Source organism: Hermetia illucens, chromosome 2, assembly GCF_905115235.1.
Source record: "Hermetia illucens chromosome 2, iHerIll2.2.curated.20191125, whole genome shotgun sequence".
Lineage (NCBI taxonomy): Eukaryota > Metazoa > Arthropoda > Insecta > Diptera > Stratiomyidae > Hermetia > Hermetia illucens.
Genome location: NC_051850.1, coordinates 105,346,431 through 105,365,506, shown reverse-complemented (window position 1 = coordinate 105,365,506; position 19,076 = coordinate 105,346,431). Strand labels below are relative to the sequence as shown.

Genomic DNA, 19,076 nt, shown 5'->3' with positions numbered 1-19,076 from the left:
TCGCAGGACTGAGTGAATGAACCTTTGAAAGGTTTGCGCCGCATTGCACAATCCGAAAGTCATTCGGGTGAACTCGAAGAGTCCAAAGGGTGTGCATATTGCCGTCTTTGGAATGTCTTCAGGAGCTACTGGGATTTGGTGGTATGCCTTGGCTAAGTCCAAGGTTGAAAAGATGCGGCAATTCGCGAGGTGATGCGCAAAGTCGTGGATGAGTGGAATCGGATATCGGTCAGGAACAGTCTGTGCGTTTAGCCTTCTGTAATCCCCACAGGGACGCCATTCGCCATTTGGCTTAGGGACCATATGTAAAGGGGAAGACCAACAGCTGTTTGAGGGCCTGCAGATACCCTGTTGAACAAGTTGTTCAAATTCTTTCCGCGCGATAGCCAGTTTCTGGGGTGGTAGAGGACGCACCTTTGAGAAAATCGGGGAACCAGTAGTATTTATGTGGTGCTGCACATTGTGCTTTACTGGTTTCGAGAGACTACACTCGGTAGTTATCTGGCTGAACTTTTGGAGGAGTGTCCGAACACGAGAGTCAGAGATGTCTTCCAAAAGAACGGAAAGGTTATTGTCAGCGTGAGATACCATTTGGCCCGACGAATTTAGTTTGGTTGTGGGGTCTATAAGGGACTTATTTTGCAAGTCCACCAGCAACCCATAGTGACACAAGAAGTCTGCGCCTAATATGGGGAAGCTGACATACGCCAGGATGAAACGCCACGGAAACGTCCTACGCAAGCCAAGACTCACGTCCACTTGCCTGTACCCGTATGTATTGATGCGGGAGGAATTTGCTGCCGCCAGTTTGAGGGGTTGTGGAAATAGTCGATGATGCTGGGGTACGGGAAGAACCGAAACCTCCGCACCCGTGTCGACGAGGTAGTTGCGCCTGCTGAGGGGGTCGAAAATAGTTAGGCGACGTGGCGCTGCGCTCTGGGTGGCCGTCGCCAAGACCCCCCGCGGACCTAGTTTTTTGCGGTAGGCGCGAATTTGCAAGGTAGCGTACATCTTGTCGCTTTATCTCCGAACTTACGATGATACCAGCAAATACCTTGGTCCGCAGGCTGTCTTGACGACCTGCTACCCGAACGCCCTTTTCGTGTGGCAGACCGTGAGCGAGCTCGCGACCTGGCACTCGAACGCTGAGCGTCCAACGTCGCCCGCATCTCGGCCAAGCTGGCAGTTAAGGCCGCGATCTCGCGCCGTAAGTCGCTCACCTCATCCGACGGTGGTTGAACGGCCGCTATGGTTGGGCGAACGTACACCTCCTGTACCTGATCGGCCGTCGCTGCTAGTTCCTCCAAGGAACCGGAGACGCAGGCTAGGATCGCCTGGGTGCCCTCCGGGAGCCGACGCAGCCAGAGCGACTTGATCAGATCGTCGCCGATCTTGCTCCCACCCAATTGCCTAATTTCACGAAGCAATTGGCTGGGAGTTCGATCACCCAACGTTAAACCCGCCAGCAAGTGGTCTAATTTTGCCGACTCGCTTGCCGACAGGCGCCTGATCAACTCGCTCTTGAGCTGCGAGTACGATGCCGACTTCACCACGTTGGACACCAGAAGTATGGACTCTTCGTCCAGGCCGACCACCGCGTAGTTGAAACGGGTCGCGTCCGATGTGATGCCGGACATTTGGAACTGTGCTTCCAAATGCACGAACCACAGCTCGGGGTTCCGCCGCCAAAACGGAGGAACGCGTACGGCGAGGGCGGTCACTTGTGGGTCCGATGGGCCTGCCGCGTCTTTATTGTCAAACGACATTTTTCTTACCGAAAAGTACGAGATTGAGATGCAGACGCGGTGAGTTTATACTGAAACGCGGTGAACTTTACACCGACACGGCAGGCCGCACCCACAAATGCACGCACGAAACGAGAAAAAAACAACGACCGAAGCGGACGCTCTCCAGCGCAGACCAAAACACCAAGGAAATGTAGAACCCGCGATGCGAAACATTTCAACGCCGTCTCTTGCAGCGATTTTACTTTTATTATCACTTTTTTTAAATAATATTTCAGCAAACAATTATTTTGACAGAGATGGATGAATTGAAAATGAACATTGTTGGAATATAAATTTAATTTGAGTTCCTAAAACACGTAGCTGCTGTTTGGCTTTGCTCTATCACCAGAATTTTTAAATCGGCAAGCAACTGTTCATCGGGCGGGGTGGGCCACTGGCCGGGGCTCGGCGCAGCGTATCCGTAGGCGCTTCGTCGGCCGCCAGGAAGCAAGAGTTCCGGAATGCGTTGGCTCAGCTGCTGCTGCCGCTTTTCGGCCGGCCCGTTGCGACGGGTACAAAAAGACGATCCCTGCCGCTGCCTAAGTTGGGCGGATGTCGGCCGGACAGCTCCTCCGATCTGTTGATTCCCGGCTCGGGCTGGCGTGAATGCGATCAGCAGTCGCGGGTGATTCCTTTCACCGGGGCGGAGGTTTGAACTTGAGATCCTTGGGCTGTTGCTGATCGTTGCCGCGACTACTCCTGTCCCTCTTCTTCTTTATCGGGGTCACCACTTTAACAAATGACTTTTTCCGCACTTGTAGGAGACTGACCGATGGAGCTCCGAAACTCTTCAGACTTATTACCAAACAGAATTTTTCACACTTCACGAGGCGGAATCGAACATTGTCCGTTGGCACGACAAGCTCGCTCCTGTGAGATGCCCGGGGAATTTTCGTAGTAACTTTTGGGTGTCGAGGGCAGTAAATAAAAAAGTCGAGATCTGATCGAAAGCAAAGAAAAGGTTGGACTTGCAATGATTTGACTTGATTTACTTGAGTGTGTGAGTTTGATTATAATATTTTAAATTTAAGAGGAAAACGCTAAAACTTTGTTCAGTCACGAGCGATGTGTTCAGCGCCGCGGTCGGATACAGAAGAGACCGACTTATTTCCATGCGGTCCTTACTGTCCCAACCAACGGCATTTTTTTTACCGCTGGTTCTCCACTCCCCTGGTGCGTTCAGAAAACGAGTGAGTGGAGAGTTTCGGAGTTCAGCGCCATCTACCCGTCCGCATCCGCAACATCCAAAATAAATTTCGAATGCTGCAGATCCTGCCGCGCCACAGGATTATGGCGAGCACTCCTTTCCCTTCTATGCACTCTGCTTTTGTACTCTGGCAAGTCTACAGGAAATAAGCGTATAAGCGGAAATCTTGTGTGTCTTCTTTTTCTACCATAGATATTGCCCTTATAGACTTTCCGGTGTGGATCATCCTCATCCATACGGATTAAGTGACCCGCCCACCGCAACCTATTGAGCCGGATTTTATCCACAACCTAACGGTCGTGGTATCGCTCATAGATTTCGTAGGCTACGGAATCGTCCATCCTCATGTAGGGGGAAAAAATTCTTCGGAGGATTCTTCTCTCGAACGCGGCCAAGAGTTTGCAATTTTCCTTGCTAAAAACCCAAGTCTCCGAGGAATACATGCCGACTGGCAAGATCACTGTCTTGTACAGTAAGAGCTTTGTCCCTATGATGAGACGTTTCGAGTGGAACACTTTTTGTAAGCTGAAAGAGGCTCCGTTGGCTGTCAACAAACGTGTGCGGATTCCCTCGTCATAGCTGTTAGCGGTCGAAGTAGAGGAGGCGATAAAGCGTGAGTGTCCAGAGGTAACCAATGCCCGGGTAGGTATGCTCGAGGCCAAAAGGTCGCCATGCTGGAAGTCCCCGAGCAATACGTGAGGAAACTCCTTAACAGCGGGAGAATCAAAATTGGATGGGTAGTATGCAGGGTGCGAATGCGGATAGTCCCCACCAAGTGCTACAAGTGTCTGGACTATGGACACATGTCAGCAGTTTACAAGGGACTGGACTTGGCTATAAGCTTGTCTCCGGGAAAATCGTGGTTCTGCGAGGCCCTGCATACTAAGTACCAACCAGATGGACCGCATTGTGCGGGTATTGTTCCCCAGACATCCTGTATCCCTTTTCACTATGAGAGAGCTCGAAGAAGTGGTTCTCACTAGGAAAAATAAGAATACGCCAGGCCTTGATGGCATCCCGGCGGAAGCTTACAAACTGGTGTTCCGCCAACGGCTAGAATTGCTGCTTGAGGCGTTCAACGCTTGCTTAAAAGAGGACATTTTTCCTTGTCGCTGGAAAGTGGCCAGACACAAAGCACACAGCCACCGATCTCGACGGATAGTGATCCTCATAATGCTTAATATCAGAAATGCCTTCAATTCCATAAGATGGACAGATATTCTAGGCACATTAGAAAACTCATTTCACGTGCCAAACTATCTTTTGCGGATATTGAAGGAATATCTGAAAGACCGCTCCCTGCTCTATGATATGCTAGAGAGGATAGAAATCACGTCGGCAGTAGCACAGGGATCCATCCTAGCGCCGACGTCTGGAGCGCTTCCTATGATAGTCTACTGAGAGCCGCGCCTGGTCGGTTATGCAGACGACGTTGCAGCATTTGTTGCCGAACGCACTGTTGAACAGACGCAAAGCAGACTTGGTATATTGATGCGACGGGTAAGCGGATGGATGACTGCTCACGTTTTCAAACATGCGCTGGAAAAAACCGTAGTAGTCGTTTTAACCGGAAGGAGAATCCTGACCCTGCGTCCCATATCGATCGGTGAGTTGACTATAGAGTCAAAACCAGCGATTAAATACCTTGGGCTAATGTTCGACTCGAAGATGAGCTTCCTCGAGCAAATCAAAGCAGTCGGTTCTGCTCTATGGTGCGGAGGTATGAGCTGAAGCCCTTGACAAGGAGGTGCATCGTAAGCGCCTTGCTCAAGTCCAGAGGCGGGGAACTTTGCTAGTGCCGTCTGCTTATCACACCGTCTTCGAACCGGCTGTAGTGGTGATCGCGGGAGTAATCCCCGTTGCTCACCTTGCCAAGGAGCGCAAAGCTATCTACCGCCGTAAGGGCGAAATCTTAAGAGAAGTGGTTACCCGTGCAAAACGTCAACGCACCCTTACCGAGAGGCAACTTTCTTGGCAAAATCAGCTAAGGGACAGATGGACTCGCTTCCTGCCCTCCCATCCAATTTGTGAAAGGAATTCCCTGACTTGAAGGCTCCCAAAGCCGGGAGAGCGGGAGGTCTAGCCCGAAGTAATGTGTCAAACGGTTCCAGGCTAATTATCTTATGACAGGAAGGTGTCTAGTTGATAGCCCGACTGCGTACTGTTGCGGGAGTCCAATACTCTGTGCGTAAATGCATTCACCTACCCTACTCCAAAAAAAAATAACTGTTATCGGTTGTGATTTTTGACCCTGGATAGGAGAAATTATCAACGGATTCAAAGTTGTAGTCTCCTACTTTATTTTTCCCGTTTGACCAGTGCGGTTTGATGTTGTTAGTTAGTTGGTGTTTGGTGCTGACGTTGCCACCATGTATTTTGTCTTATCTTCTTTGATATGCAGCCCAAGATCTCGCGCCGTCTGTTTGATCTGGATGAAGGCAATTTGTACGTCTCGCGTCGTTCCTCCCATGATGTCGATATTGTAAGAATAGGCCAGTAGTTTGGTGGACTTAAAGAGGATCATACCCGTCGCATTTACCTCAGCCTCACGGATCACTTTTTCCAGGGCCAGGTTGAAGAGGACACATGATAGGACATCCCCTTGTGGTAGACCGTTTTTGATGTTAAATGGTCTCCAGTGTGATCCTGCTATTTCCATCTGGCCTCGTAGATTGGTCAGGGCCCGCCTAGTCAGTTTTATTAATTTCGTCGGGATACCGAATTCTATCATGGCCTTGTACAGTTTTAGCTAGGCTATTCTAGCATAGGCGGCCTTAAAGTTGATCAAAAGACGATGTAACTGATGTCCATATTCCAACAGTTTTTCAATAGCTTGCCGCACAGGGAAAATCTGATCTGTTGCTGATTTGCCTGGAGTGAAGCCTCTTTGATATGGGCCAGTCATGTTTTGGGCGAATAAGGCTATCCGTCCTAGCAAGATAGCGGAGAATATCCTATAGATAATACTCAGCAACATGGTTCCTCTATAATTTCTGCACTGTGTAATATCTCCCTCTCTTAATGACAAGAGTGAAAGGTCTTCCAGCAGCTTACATTGCCTCGTCATTAGTAGCACATTGCTTGATTAGCGAGCCTAACATTAAGTCAGTCAACTGATCGTCAATGTATATTTAATCCGACCGACCACATTGCAATCAGCAGTCGGTGTGGGCGTTGCCATCTGGATGGGCGTAGTAAAAGAGTCGTTGACATCAGTCGTAAGCGACATCACCTATTAATGGTTGTCTTCGGTTGCGTATCGCGTTTGCATATTCGCGTTTGCAGAGTACGTCTAATAGGTAGTCTCGGACTTGCGAATGTATTGGGAAAGCTTATCCGTACAAATCATAGGCACGAATCCATAGGTAGGTGCTGCCAGATGTGTACGGATAAGTTAGCCCAATTAGATATAGTTAGACATAAAGTTTAACATGGTTCGCTTACGAGACCCGGTTGTCGCTCGATAGTGGGAAAATTATCTTGCTGATCGGTCGGTAGACATCTTGAACAGTTTGGCGGAACGTATTGATAAAGTTGATCTTCTTTCCGGTGTAAATGAGGTTGTTAGCCTCTTCCCGAAGGAGCACCATAAGATTTAGCTGGCTGTCGGAACAATGAGTGCGATGACCGTGATTCGCTTCAGGTTCGGTACTGCGAAAAATCTCGGGAAGCGAACAAAGTATTCCTCCAAGCAAAAGGGAAATTAGATCGGTTAGCAAGGCGCCTTGGTGGGGTAACGCCATTGGGCTTGACTGTTTCCCAACGGGACTGTTCACCGTAGTTCCGGTTATAGAGAACTGCTTCTTCCATCCATCTTCCTTAGTGTGTAAAACAAGAAGGGGATGACTGTCAAGATTCTGAAGAAGAGAACCCGTCTTGGGTACGTCAACTGGCGGGGTATTTGCTTGCTTCCAGCCGTCCTAAAGATAACAGCTAAGAGTATTCTCGAACGCAATAAAAAGCACCACGACACTTCCTGCGTTGACGACATTTCAACACAGAAATGTTATTGAACATCAAATTGAAAAGAGCGGCCATCATCCGATAATCGCCCCACATCACTTATTTGGGTGTTGCATCTCTTCGTAAGAAATCAGATCGTTAACCCTTCATGGCTGTTATCTAGTAGTAGCAAAAGACACAAGTTCTGAACAACCAATGAAGATATTGATAAGCACTGGGAAGCCGCCAAAAGTGTCTTCTCTTCTAGCGTAAGGGAAGTTGTTGGAAATGCTTCCAAAGGGCGTTATTAGATCTGGCTAAGAGCGTAAACGGAGGGGGGGAGATTGATGAACTTATGGCTATGAGCGGGGTGACTACGATGCACTGCAAGTTTGTTAGCAGTATAAAGTGCTGGGTAGCGTGTTCCTTAACAAAAGCGATTCCATCATTGCTTTGGTCTGGGAAGGAAATGTTGTTTCGCTGTTGTATCGCGAAAGAGCTTTTAGGTAGATCGGAAACCGATGGTCTTGGGGTCAGAGGTGGGTTCGCATCCACGATGACGAATAGCTGAACACATGGAAAGCACGGTTTCCCGTTCGTACATAGCCGAAAGTTCAAAATTCCATCGTTCATTCACTTTATATCAAACACGTTTCAGATTCCGACAAACTCACTTAAAATACAAAATTTTGACCTTTTGTAGCTTTGTTAATAATAATGAGATTTCCTTCAAACAGGCATATGGTGGCACAGGAATTGCGTGAATAAGTCTGACTCTTGACGCGACCAAAAAATCTATCACTGCCAGCAAAGTCCGGATTGGTAGGGTCGTCTGCCGACTGCGATAGCAGATGACTCTAAGATTGGAATTGGTGCGAAAAATGTGCTGCTCTACCCGATAAGTCCGAGGTGCGGGAAATGCGAAAAGAAAGGCCACATTGCAGAAGACTGCGAAGAAAGGATCAATTGTCTGTTTTGCAGGCAAATACTAGCTTGTTCAATAAGTTTTGCGGTGCGATAACAGGGGGCGTTGTTGCTAGCCCAATTTTTTTTTGTTATGTTGCTACACTCTTTCTATGAACATATGTCTAGTTTCATTTCAATCTATCGATTCATGCTGTGTTTACAAGCGATTTAGTATAGACTGGCCTCAGTATTTTTTACAATGGAAAAAACCAAGTATCGTGCAGTAATTGAATTTTTATTTTTAGTAGGTTTAAAAGCAAAAGAAATTTATGAACGGGTGTTGAAAGTGTATAAGGACTCGTCACCTTCGATTAGTATAGTAGAAAGTTAGGTTGCTGAAATTAAACGCAGTCGTACAAGTCTTGAAAATGATCCACGTCAAGGACGTCCAAAAACAGCATCAACACCTGAAATCGTAGAAAAAATCCAGTTATTGGAAAATCGTCGAGTGACTGAAAGAAATTTAGCAGAAGCCCTAGGCATCTCATTGAGCAGTATAAGCAATATTTTGACTGAAATATTGGGTTTCAGAAAGCTGTCCGCACAATGGGTGCCACATTCGCAGAACAAAAACACATTCGAATGCCACTTTCTCAGCAACATTTGGAGCGTTTTCGAAAGGATAAAGTGGATTTTATGCATCGATTCACCACTATGGATAAGATTTGGGTCTAACACCATGATTCTGAATCAAAACAAAGAGGCGGAAGAGTTGATTGAACCTCGTTCTTCGGCTCCAAAACGAGTTCGTATCCAGAAATCGGCCAACAAGGTGTTAGCATCAGTTTTTGCGATGCAAAAGGAATTTTGTTTGTGGATTACTTGCAAACTGGTAAAACAATAAATTCTGAATATTATTATAACCTCTTAGACCAGCTGAAGGAAAACATTCGTGAAAAAAGACTAGGTTCACAGAAGAAAAAAATTCCTTTTCATCAGGGCAGTGTCACAAAAGCGTTTTGACAATGGCTAAAATCAATGAATTCAAGTTCGAATTGTTGGAGCATCCACCGTATTCACCAGATTTGGTCCCTAGCGACTTCCATCTATTTCCAGGCTTAAAAAATTTATGCGTGGAAAGCGTTTTTTATCAAATGATAACATAACAGCTGTGGAAGCGTATTTTTCAGCCCTTTCAGATTCTTACATCAGGGATGGAATTTATAAATTGGAATCTCGTTGGAACAAGTGTATTGATGTCCACTCAGAATATACTGAATAATAAAGTGTATTTCAAACCATAAAATTTTGTTTTTCTTATCGAACCGCAAAGCTTATTGAACAATCTGGTAAGTAACATTGACAGCGTCCGCATCACAGGCAGCAGCACCTGTTTGGTGTTTAGGAAGGCGATCAACACTATGCGTAAATGAGGCTTTTAGAGCTAAATCTGAACTATTGCCAAGCGTCTCAGGCTCTGCTCTCCCAAGCAGTATTGGAAAATAAAATCGACGTCACTATTGTCTACGATGAGGACAAAAATCTAGGCAGTGGAGCTTGGGTTGCAGATAAGAAAGGAAAGCGAGCCATAGAAGGAACCCTTGAGTATCGATAATCTTCTTACTGTCGAGATAGAAAAAACCTTAAAAATTAAAATACTGAATTTTTGGAATAATTGGGTTTCCAGAAAAATCCCATCACCTCCACTTGGATACTGCTAGGAAGCAAAACAGGGGAGTGAGCCGAGACGGACCTTTCCTTAATCTCAGCGTTGCCGAACCGGATATTAAAAAAGTTCGGGAACAAGTGAGCTGTCGGGTCGACTATGGGTTAGGGACTGTCATGTTACAAGGATCGGCTCCTAAAATCATTGAAGGTGACGTGCAGCCCACGGCATCTTTATTTGAAGCGTAGATGAGGTGCCATATTTTTCAAATAAATTTGTTGCATTGTAAAATCTCGACTATGTTTATCAGTTATTGGGTTAATAGCTATTGTCTGTCTGTCATGCGTTTTTGGTGGGAAAGCCAGGGGCTTTAATTTCCAACATGTTGATCTGTTGTATGCCAATGGAATTGATCGACCCCACTCTTGCATGATGGTCTCACAAGACCTCCTAGCTAATTTAGTTAGTAACCTATGTGATGCCAACACTACAACGGCCAAACTAACCATTAAAGTCAACAGGGAGGTAAAGAGATGGTGATCTGCATATATAACCTATGACGCAAAAGAAGTTTCAAGTGGAGCATTCATCAGAGCTACCCAATATATCAAAAGTAAAGACATAGAGGTAATGGCAGGATTTGATTCAACGCCCGCCACATATGTTGGGGAAGTTCCAACATCAATGCAAGAGTATCGAGACTATCACAGAATCTGGTAGGAACCGGTCTGCAAATCCTTAATTTGATTAATGAACCAACTTTCTTCAACGTGGTCAGACGAGAGGTCATCGACACCACGGTTATATCCTTTGACATTGCGGCTTTTGTCAGAGAGTGGAGAGTATCAAACGATATTTCACTTTCGGTGACAGGCGAATTGATTTCGTAATGAGCAAGGATGCATCACCAGCCACTCGATTTCGGAATCCACGTAAGACATGTTGGGTGGCGTATAAAATAGAATTGAGCACCCGAGCTACGCTCCTTGGGAGGCGCACCAAATCCATTGCTGGAATTGAGAAGACAACCTAGATGATTGCAACTAGCATGAGAGAAGGCTTTGAAGAAAGTTGTCCACTCGATACGCCAAAGAAGGAGGAGAACGACTATGGTGTTACTCAACCGTGGTCTAAAGTCCTGATTCAGCCGCTAATTTGAATCGGTATAAAGAGGCATAGAAAGCTCTAAAGAAGACAGTATGGAATTGATCCGCTGTTAATCAGTTGAATGCACATACTGGAGTGTAGAAAAATCCACACATTGCTCGGTGAGAAGTCTATCGCGGCATGATGTATTAGGGGCTCTTGGTAATGGACAACTTGTTAGTTAGTTAGTGCCTCCGCAATGGGCTCGCGGTGGACGCTACGAAGATTGGACTAGACTGGAAGCTTTTCAAAATCTACCACGCATTCATTTTGAGCTGAAACGGACCCATACCATTGGCGCGTGGGAAGGCGGCCATTCATACGTAGATTGTAGATTGCCTTGAGTCCCTTCGGATTAAAAACTTAATAATCTTCACTGACCGGTTATTTATGGAAGATGGATCGGGGGCAGGGGTTGTCCTCAGGTGGTCCGATTATGGAACTGTTCCGACCCTTCGGAAAAATGACGACTATAAATAGAGGCGGGGTTGTACGCCATTTCATTGGCAGTAGAAAAATTATTGCGATGAAAATGGAGGAGTTGCACCATTCGAATCTGTTCCAATAATCGGGCAGCATTATCAGCACTAAACAACAATGACATATCAAACCAGTTGGTGTGGAGTTGTCATTAACTGCTGCTGAAACTGGTGTGGCCAGAACCAGCTTTCGATATCCGGTTATCCACTGTCAAATCTCCTCTGAAAGGTGAAATTGTAAGGATTCTCGCGGCCGAATTGAGACATTTGAACTCTTGTCGGCAGGCGAAAATCTTTGTGAAAGAGCCTTGGGCCACAAGAGCGGAAGAAGTTAGACATGAAAACCCGAGTAGGGCTTTTAATGGAACGCTGCTCCTTAAACTACCATATGGAAATGATTAAGGTGGTGGTTTCGGATATATGTAGCCAATGTGAGAAGGAGGAAGAGACGGCTCTGCACTTCATATATAGCTGCCCGGCCTCCACAGATCTGCTAAATTTGGCAGTAACCCCACCCCACAATGAAAGTAATTGGATATGTATTTATCGAATCATACGATAATTTTCAAAAAGACTTATAGTTATTTACAGAAAGAGGCTAACTTTGAAGGGTATTACCATTTTTGTTGCACGGAAGGTCACGGTTCAAATCTCACTGGTAGCAGTGGGGTTTGCATCGTGGCTTGACATTGGATCCCACATGACTCAGCTGTGAATGAGTACCTGAGTCAAATCAGGATGATAATCACGGGAGAGTGCAATGCTGATCACAGTACCTCATACAGAGTACTGCAATCCTGTAGGGTTCGGTTGCGGTCATGAATGAAGTGCTTTAACGCACTTCAAGACCTTGATCCAATTGAATTTTCGCGCTATCGATTATTTTTATTGCTATATTACTTTTTCCCTGCACTTACTGCATCTGCTTTGTCCGTAATCTCCTTTGTAAAAACTTTATTCCCAATTTTCACGACGTTCGCTATAGTCATTATCTGACCATTTTCGCCTGAAAAATATATACTAAAATTACAATCTATGTGCACGCGCTTCACTGCTATGAAACTTACTTTCTTTGATTGAACATTTCGCACCCAGTTTGGTCGATGTATTCACTAAATTCATTATGTTCTACTCTCTTCATCACCTATGCTGTAATCACTATACTCGCTGTATTCGCTTCGGCTCGTTGATCGGCTATATTCGCTAAATTCGCTGTGTTGACCAAATCCATCGTCCTCTTTAGTACGAACGAATTTATTACCTCGTTCTTCGGGAACCTAGAAATAAAAGCGAAATAATTTTTTTGGGTTAGTTCATATAAAAATTTATTGGAACGTTCTTGACCCTAGTTTAGAAAGAATCCAAATATTATGTAAATCAGTGAAAATCTTGACAGGCAGCTCCACGCTTTTTAAAGTTTTGTGTAACCTAACTACAAAAAAGCGGGGTGTAAATTTTTTTCACCGAATGTTGTCATGTGTGGTATCAAATTAAAGGTCTCAAATAGTACTTTCGAAAGCTCAGATCTGACATTTGATGCAAAAGAAGAGGGTGTAGGGATTAAAGAGCGATCATTTCTCTCATAGACCCATTCTCAGAAGCTCAAATCAGATTGATATAGTCTAAATTATAAAATTATAAAATTTTGCAATAGCTACCTACTTATACTCTGTAGCATAGGAATTTATTCGATAACACTTTGGTTTCAGAAAATGAGCCTCCTGTTGTGCTTAACAGTGTTGCCTAAACTTCAAAGGTCTATGACGAAGCTATCACCTGTAGAGTCGTCCTACATCAGGGATGCCACCGCTGGTTCTGCGTCTCTGATTCAGCGACCCATACGTGATGAGTTACGGGCTACCGAGTCTCCGATCCGATTTCGCTCCCGTGCGCCTTCATTGGGACAATATCCGTAGGCTCCTCACCAGGTCACGAATCGGAACGCAGCCGCCCCACCCTTTGGCATCGTTCTTCTCGCCGGCGAAGCGCCACTTCCCGCCTCTGCTCCATACTCTGGTACTTTAACCACCAGTGGCAGTGGCTCCGGGTTAAAGGTTGTCTCCCCAATGTTGTTTACCTTTAGGCTAGCGTTCGCTTCTTCTATGGACGAGGTACTGTAATATATTAAATACACAGTTAACTCACGTTCATTATCGTCCTGTATTAAACTGACAAAAGACTGAAATTTCACTTTCACTTATGCCCTTAAATTTGGCTTAATCGCATCCTTTATCCTGTCCTAAAGATGTATTCATCAGGCTGCATAGGCGCACGAATTCACGGGTAAATTTCAGGACAGCCTGCCTTCCTCGCTGATCAATGCAACTGGTTCCGATTTTACGATAAAACTATCGACATGTTAGAGGAATAAGAACAAAGCTAAGGGCCATCAATTAATCCACGCCAGCTCAGCAATATCATGCCATCTGTATCTCTGAAACTTGGCTGGACGCTATTAAACGACGAGTTAAATTCCGAGCTCCCCACGGGCACTCGATTTTCTGCTGCAACAGGGACCGGGGTTCATCACGTGCCGGTGGCGTCCTAATTGCGTCTTCTCCTCCTTTGCCTTTCCTTATGATTGTGTTGCCATACGTTCCTCCCCGCCCAATTCACTATCGTTCATTGTACTTTGTATATACATCGGAAATCCGTACTGTCAAGTTCCCTTTCCCCCCTTTTTAAAGTTTTGTATAAGACAAAACCTCATTAAAATCAATCTACTATCTGTCTGTCTGTCCGTCTTTTTTTTTAAAGGAGGTGGAAATCTTCAAAAGACTGGCTTGGACACGCCAGAGTGTGGGATTTTTACCCACTAAAACCACTTCCAACTTCCCCGCATACCCCGTGGAACCACCTTTAGGTATTACATCCCGGGGCGGAGTTAGCTTACTTTAGCTAGGTCTCCTTCCGTCTTCCCGCGAGGTTCGTAACCGCGCCTTCCTCACTTTTTCTGCTTTTCGCAGTTTATCCTGGATTACTGCAATCATGGAATTGATCGCATCTCAGTCTTCAAGCTACCATTCTCCGGACAAAATTTCCCGGTGATAGCACTTCACCTAGAGTTTCCTCCGATCTTCCACGAACCTAGGACACTGAAAGAAAACGTGCGCTGGGTCCTCTGGGACCCCGTCGCAGTTTGCGCAATTAGGTGAGGTGTCCAATTTAAACCTGTACATGTATTGACGGTATCCTCCATAGCCCCTGAGAAACTGGATGAAATTATAATTGATCTCTCCATGCTTTCTCTCCAGCCACTCCCTGATGGAAAGGATCAACCTGTAAGTCCCCGACCCTTTTCTGACTGATCCCATCGCTGTTTAAATCTGCTTTTGGATCTTTCTCTTTCGGCTTTTTTCACCTGCGATGCCTGGTGTTATAAATGTTCATCATTTCGGTTGCCAGGATGTAAATCGGCATCATTCCCGAGATAACGAACGCTGCATAGTCTGAGACGTCCTGAAGGCGGTCCTCCTACGTTCGGCATCATCCTTGCGAGGGCCAGACCAGTCGTGGATGCTTTTTTGCAAGTATGCTCTATGTGCTGCTTAAAATCGAATTTTCCGTTTATCATTACCCCCCAAGTATTTGATGGGCGGCTTGGAAGTGATGAAAGTCCTGGGAGTTTAACGTGAGTACCTGCCGTGAAGGCATAATCCCACGGTCCTTTTCGGACACGGAACTCCACGCCCGCGATGTAAGCATAACCACAACCACCATGAAACTCCCACTAGGGGGCCAACCGCAAATAACCGGGCCGGGAGCACATCCTCCAGGAATTCTCCTGGAGCATATGCTCTCAGAGGGCCATCCCGGTTCCCATGGTACCAGATAACCTCCGGTGAGGCTCCGTGGCAGAGCCACTTCAGATGAGTCCCTTGCAGACTCGGGTCTGATCGCCCTCCTCGAGTGCGTGGGGACGGAACTCCCCAACGGGTTAACTGGAATCAGCCCGGCTTGGAAGTGATGATACGATTCCCGATTCTAATGCAGGCGTAATTTCTTTTCCGGCGCTTAGTAATGAGGACCGCTTCCGTCTTTTCCTCCGCGAGTGCCAGTCCAGCACGCTCTAACCAAGCCTTAACAACACTAATTGCTTTGCTTGAGTACAACTCAGCATCCTCGAGATGCTTTGTGACCGCAAACAGTGCTATATCATCGGCGTAACCCACCACCGTGGCCTCCTCCGGAACCGGAAAGTTAAGTACATCATTATACATGATGTTCCACAGAAGTGGGCTCAGTACAGAGCCCTGTGGGACACCCGCGGAGACAACGGGGGGGGGGGGGGGGACCACCAATCGTCGCCAGAGACTTTCGAATAAGGTTCCAATTGGCCGAGTTGAATGCATTCCTCACATCCAGGGTGACCACCACACAATATTTGCTGGTACAACCCCTTCCGCGAATGGTTGATCTGGCTTTACGGAACCCGTACTGCCTATCTGAAAGGCACCCTTGGCTCTTGACGACTGGAAGTAATCTATCATAGATGACCCGCTCCAACATTTTCCCCATAGTGTCTAGAAGACATATGAGTCTATAGGAAGACGGTTCCCCTTTCGGTTTGCCAGCCTTAGGCAGCAGCAGCAGCTTCTGCCGCTTCCACGGTGCTGGAAAGATACCCTCGGACATGCACGTTTCGAACAGCTCCGCGAACATATGCGGTCTACATTTGACGGCAAGTTTGAGGGCCTTATTCTGTATGCCGTCCAGACCCGGGGCTTTACTTCGACCGCAGATCTCCAGCAGCTCGTCCCTGGTGACTGGTGGAATCGGCGTCACATTCAGGGGACGCTGCAAAGTGTTAGTACCCGGCTCTTGCTGGGGAAATAACCCCTGGATTATTTTCAACAAGAGTATACGGCACGTGATCTGCGGAGACGATCGGCCTCTGAATCGTCCTGTTACGATTTTATAGGCGCTACCCCACGGATTTATGTCCGCTTCCGAATAGAGCTCCTTAAAACATTCCCTCGTACTCCGCTGGATGACGCGCTTGAGGTTCTTGCGAGCTTCCCTATAGGCATGCTCCTTTTGCCCCTATTCGATCCTACCTATTGCCCTCTGAGCCGTTCGTCTGGGTCTGTGGCAAATCGATCGAAGGCTGGCAAGCTCACTATTCCACCAATAATTCGGTCTTCTAGTGGGGAATGAGCATCTCTTAGGCAGATCTACCAGATCTACAATTGAACCAGTTCCCCCTTTCCGATAAATGTTTATATCGCTTTCGTTGGCCAGAACAACATCCAACTGGGCGAATGCTTCTAATAAGCACTTGCTGCCCCACTCGATAACCCACAGATTAAAGTCGCCGTCGTGACTGTCTGTCCGTCTGTCTGCCTGTCTGTTATAGCGATTGACACCAAATTTGGTGGAAAGATGGGAACTTTGAACGCTCACGTACACAGTGAGTTACATGCTTTTACGTCTAATTTAAGGGGCTGAACATTTTTTTTTCTCCAAATATAGTCATGCAGTAATATAGGCTATAAAATAAAGAATAATGAAGTTATAATACATCAAAATTGTCACTTCTTTGTAAATTCAAGATTATGAATGTCAATATCACCCAAAAGTGGATGTTCCGGTTCCGGTTTCCCGATTTGTTTCTTCTACAGGCATCTTAACCCCCCATGCTCAACTGGCCTACTCATCCTAGTTTTCCATTTTCTTCCAACAACCTCTTCTACTCTTCCCACCTTCCCTGCAATTCAACAGCACCAAAAACTTCTTGGGCCACACTCTCGATCTCTTCCTTTTGCGTTTACCACTCGCCTTCCATTTCAGGTGTAAATCAGCTAAATTTAGCTTCCGCAAAGCCAACTTTAATCACATCCTACCTAGCTTAACGTGTGATCAAACTCTTAGCAACTTTTACAATATCCTGTCCGATCTCTTCCCCTGTTATGACCCTTCTTCTCCTGCTTGTCTGTGTTTTTATCCAATTTGGTTCATGGAGAGATAAAAACATTTGTGTGAAGACACTACGAAAAAGTTCTAAGCATGACACCGCTCTTTTTTATTGCATGGCTATGCGCTCCACTGTGAAGTCGATGACAAAAAAAGCGCATGAGGAATACGTGTCGAGAGTCGAGGTTGCCATGGTCCGCGATGACTTGAAACCGTTTTGGTCCCACACTCGCTATTATTGTAATCTCATCCAATCTCTCTATTATTCCATTAACTTTGTTGACTCAACTTCCAAATGCTCATGATAGTCCTGCAACGTACTCTGTTTTTATTTCTCTTCCAAGTTTAATTCTTCAAGCATTACTACCTCTTCTAGATGCAGACTGCTCCGAATCTCTCACCATTCCTATTCTTATACCTTCCTTAGTTGAGTTCCTCATTGTTAATCTTGAAACCAACGTCGGATGTGGTCCCGATGGACTTCCCAATATCTTATTTTTGGCTTTGTTACGTCGAATTTAAGGGGAGGTCCCCATACATGCAAAAGGGCGGTGTACATTTTTTTCACCGAATATAGTCGTGTGGGGTAGCAAATGAAAGGTCTCGATTAGTACTTTCCAAAACTGGTCTTAGTTTTGACATTTGTGGAAAGGCAGTGAGTTCAGGGGGTCGAAAGGGATCATTTATTTAACGGGGCCGTTCTCAGAAATTGCCCAACCTAAAAATCTGAAAAATTGAGAGGCTGACACTATATGATGCCTAGGCTCCGAAATCCATTCAAATAAAGTTAAGAATAGTATTTTACTATAATATTCAGTAATTGGCTACAGAACCCCCTTAAGTTCATCCTAGCGCCACGAAGCAATGTAGGCTATAATATTGAGCATGATCCTACCAAGTTTGGTGGAAACAAAGTTATAATAGGTCAAAAATGTCAGTTCTTTGGAAATTCTAGATTTTGAATGTCATTATCACCCGAAAGGGGATATTCTCACATAATAGATGTTATATTACGTGTTAAGTACTAACGGGACAAATTTACACTCAAATGTCTTCATAAAAGAAATACACAAAACCGTTCATACTTGAAGCGTCCAGCTTCCAGTTTCCCGACTTGTCTAATTGTAAGCAGTAAATTTTCCTCCCTCTAGGTATAATTTTAAAAAAAAAATCTCAAAGAATGCTACTTTCCCCAACTTTGGAAGGATGCCCTTATTATACCAATCCTCAAAAGCGCAGACCCTTCTTTAGATGTGAGCTATTGTCCCATCTCTCTTTTCTCCAATTGCCACAAAACCCTCTAGAGATCGCCAACGATTCGTTAACTGCGTACTGCCATCACTTCATAGTGAAAGAGCAGCATTGTTTCGCAAAACATCGATGTGCTGCTTTAACTCTCCTGGTCGTTATCAATTTCGTTGCTAAATGTCTTAATTCACGACATGATGTATTTACTATATGCAATAATTTCTCTAAAGCCTTGGATACCATTGATTGTAATATTCTTCGATGCAAACTATCGTCTTCGCCGTGCTGTGCTCTCTTGCTGCCTCTGGCCCGTTGGGGTTTGGTTAACAAATTTTCACTAAATATGAGCAAATGCCACTGGATGTCCTATTCACTTAAATCCTCCCCAACATCCTTTTCCTATTCCCTTGGTGGATAACCTCTGTCATTTCTGACCTTTCAAAACGTGGGTGTAATTTTCGATGGCAAACTCCGTTCCAATTCCCACTTCGTCAATATCATCAATTGTACTTTCAAAATGTTTGGTTTTAGTGTATGATCCTGCTCCGACTTTACTTCAATCCAGTCCTCCTTAACACTTTTCAAATCCCTTGTCAGAAACATCCTTGAATGTTGGCGTGTTGTTTGGCCCCCCTTCTGGAAGAGATGTTATTTTCCACGTCGTCTCCCATTGTAAGCAGTAGGTTAAGCCACTTACTTGCTCCCGCTTTAAGAACAATCTCTAACCAGAAATTCACTTTTTTGTGTATCAACAACACCCGCCGCACTGTAGGCAACAGTTT

General features: G+C 45.6%; 1 protein-coding gene across 1 annotated transcript in view; it reads right to left on the bottom strand.

The window, feature by feature from the left end:
* The window catches only part of LOC119648522, an 83,328-nt gene that overhangs the window by 43,820 nt on the left and 20,432 nt on the right, over positions 1-19,076 (bottom strand). Inside the window, exons 4-5 of the mRNA XM_038050290.1 lie at positions 12,266-12,410; positions 12,051-12,139 (exon numbers count right to left, since the gene is read on the bottom strand). Of these exons, the coding sequence (XP_037906218.1) occupies positions 12,051-12,139; positions 12,266-12,410 (234 nt within the window). The remainder of the gene's footprint in view (positions 1-12,050; positions 12,140-12,265; positions 12,411-19,076) is intronic.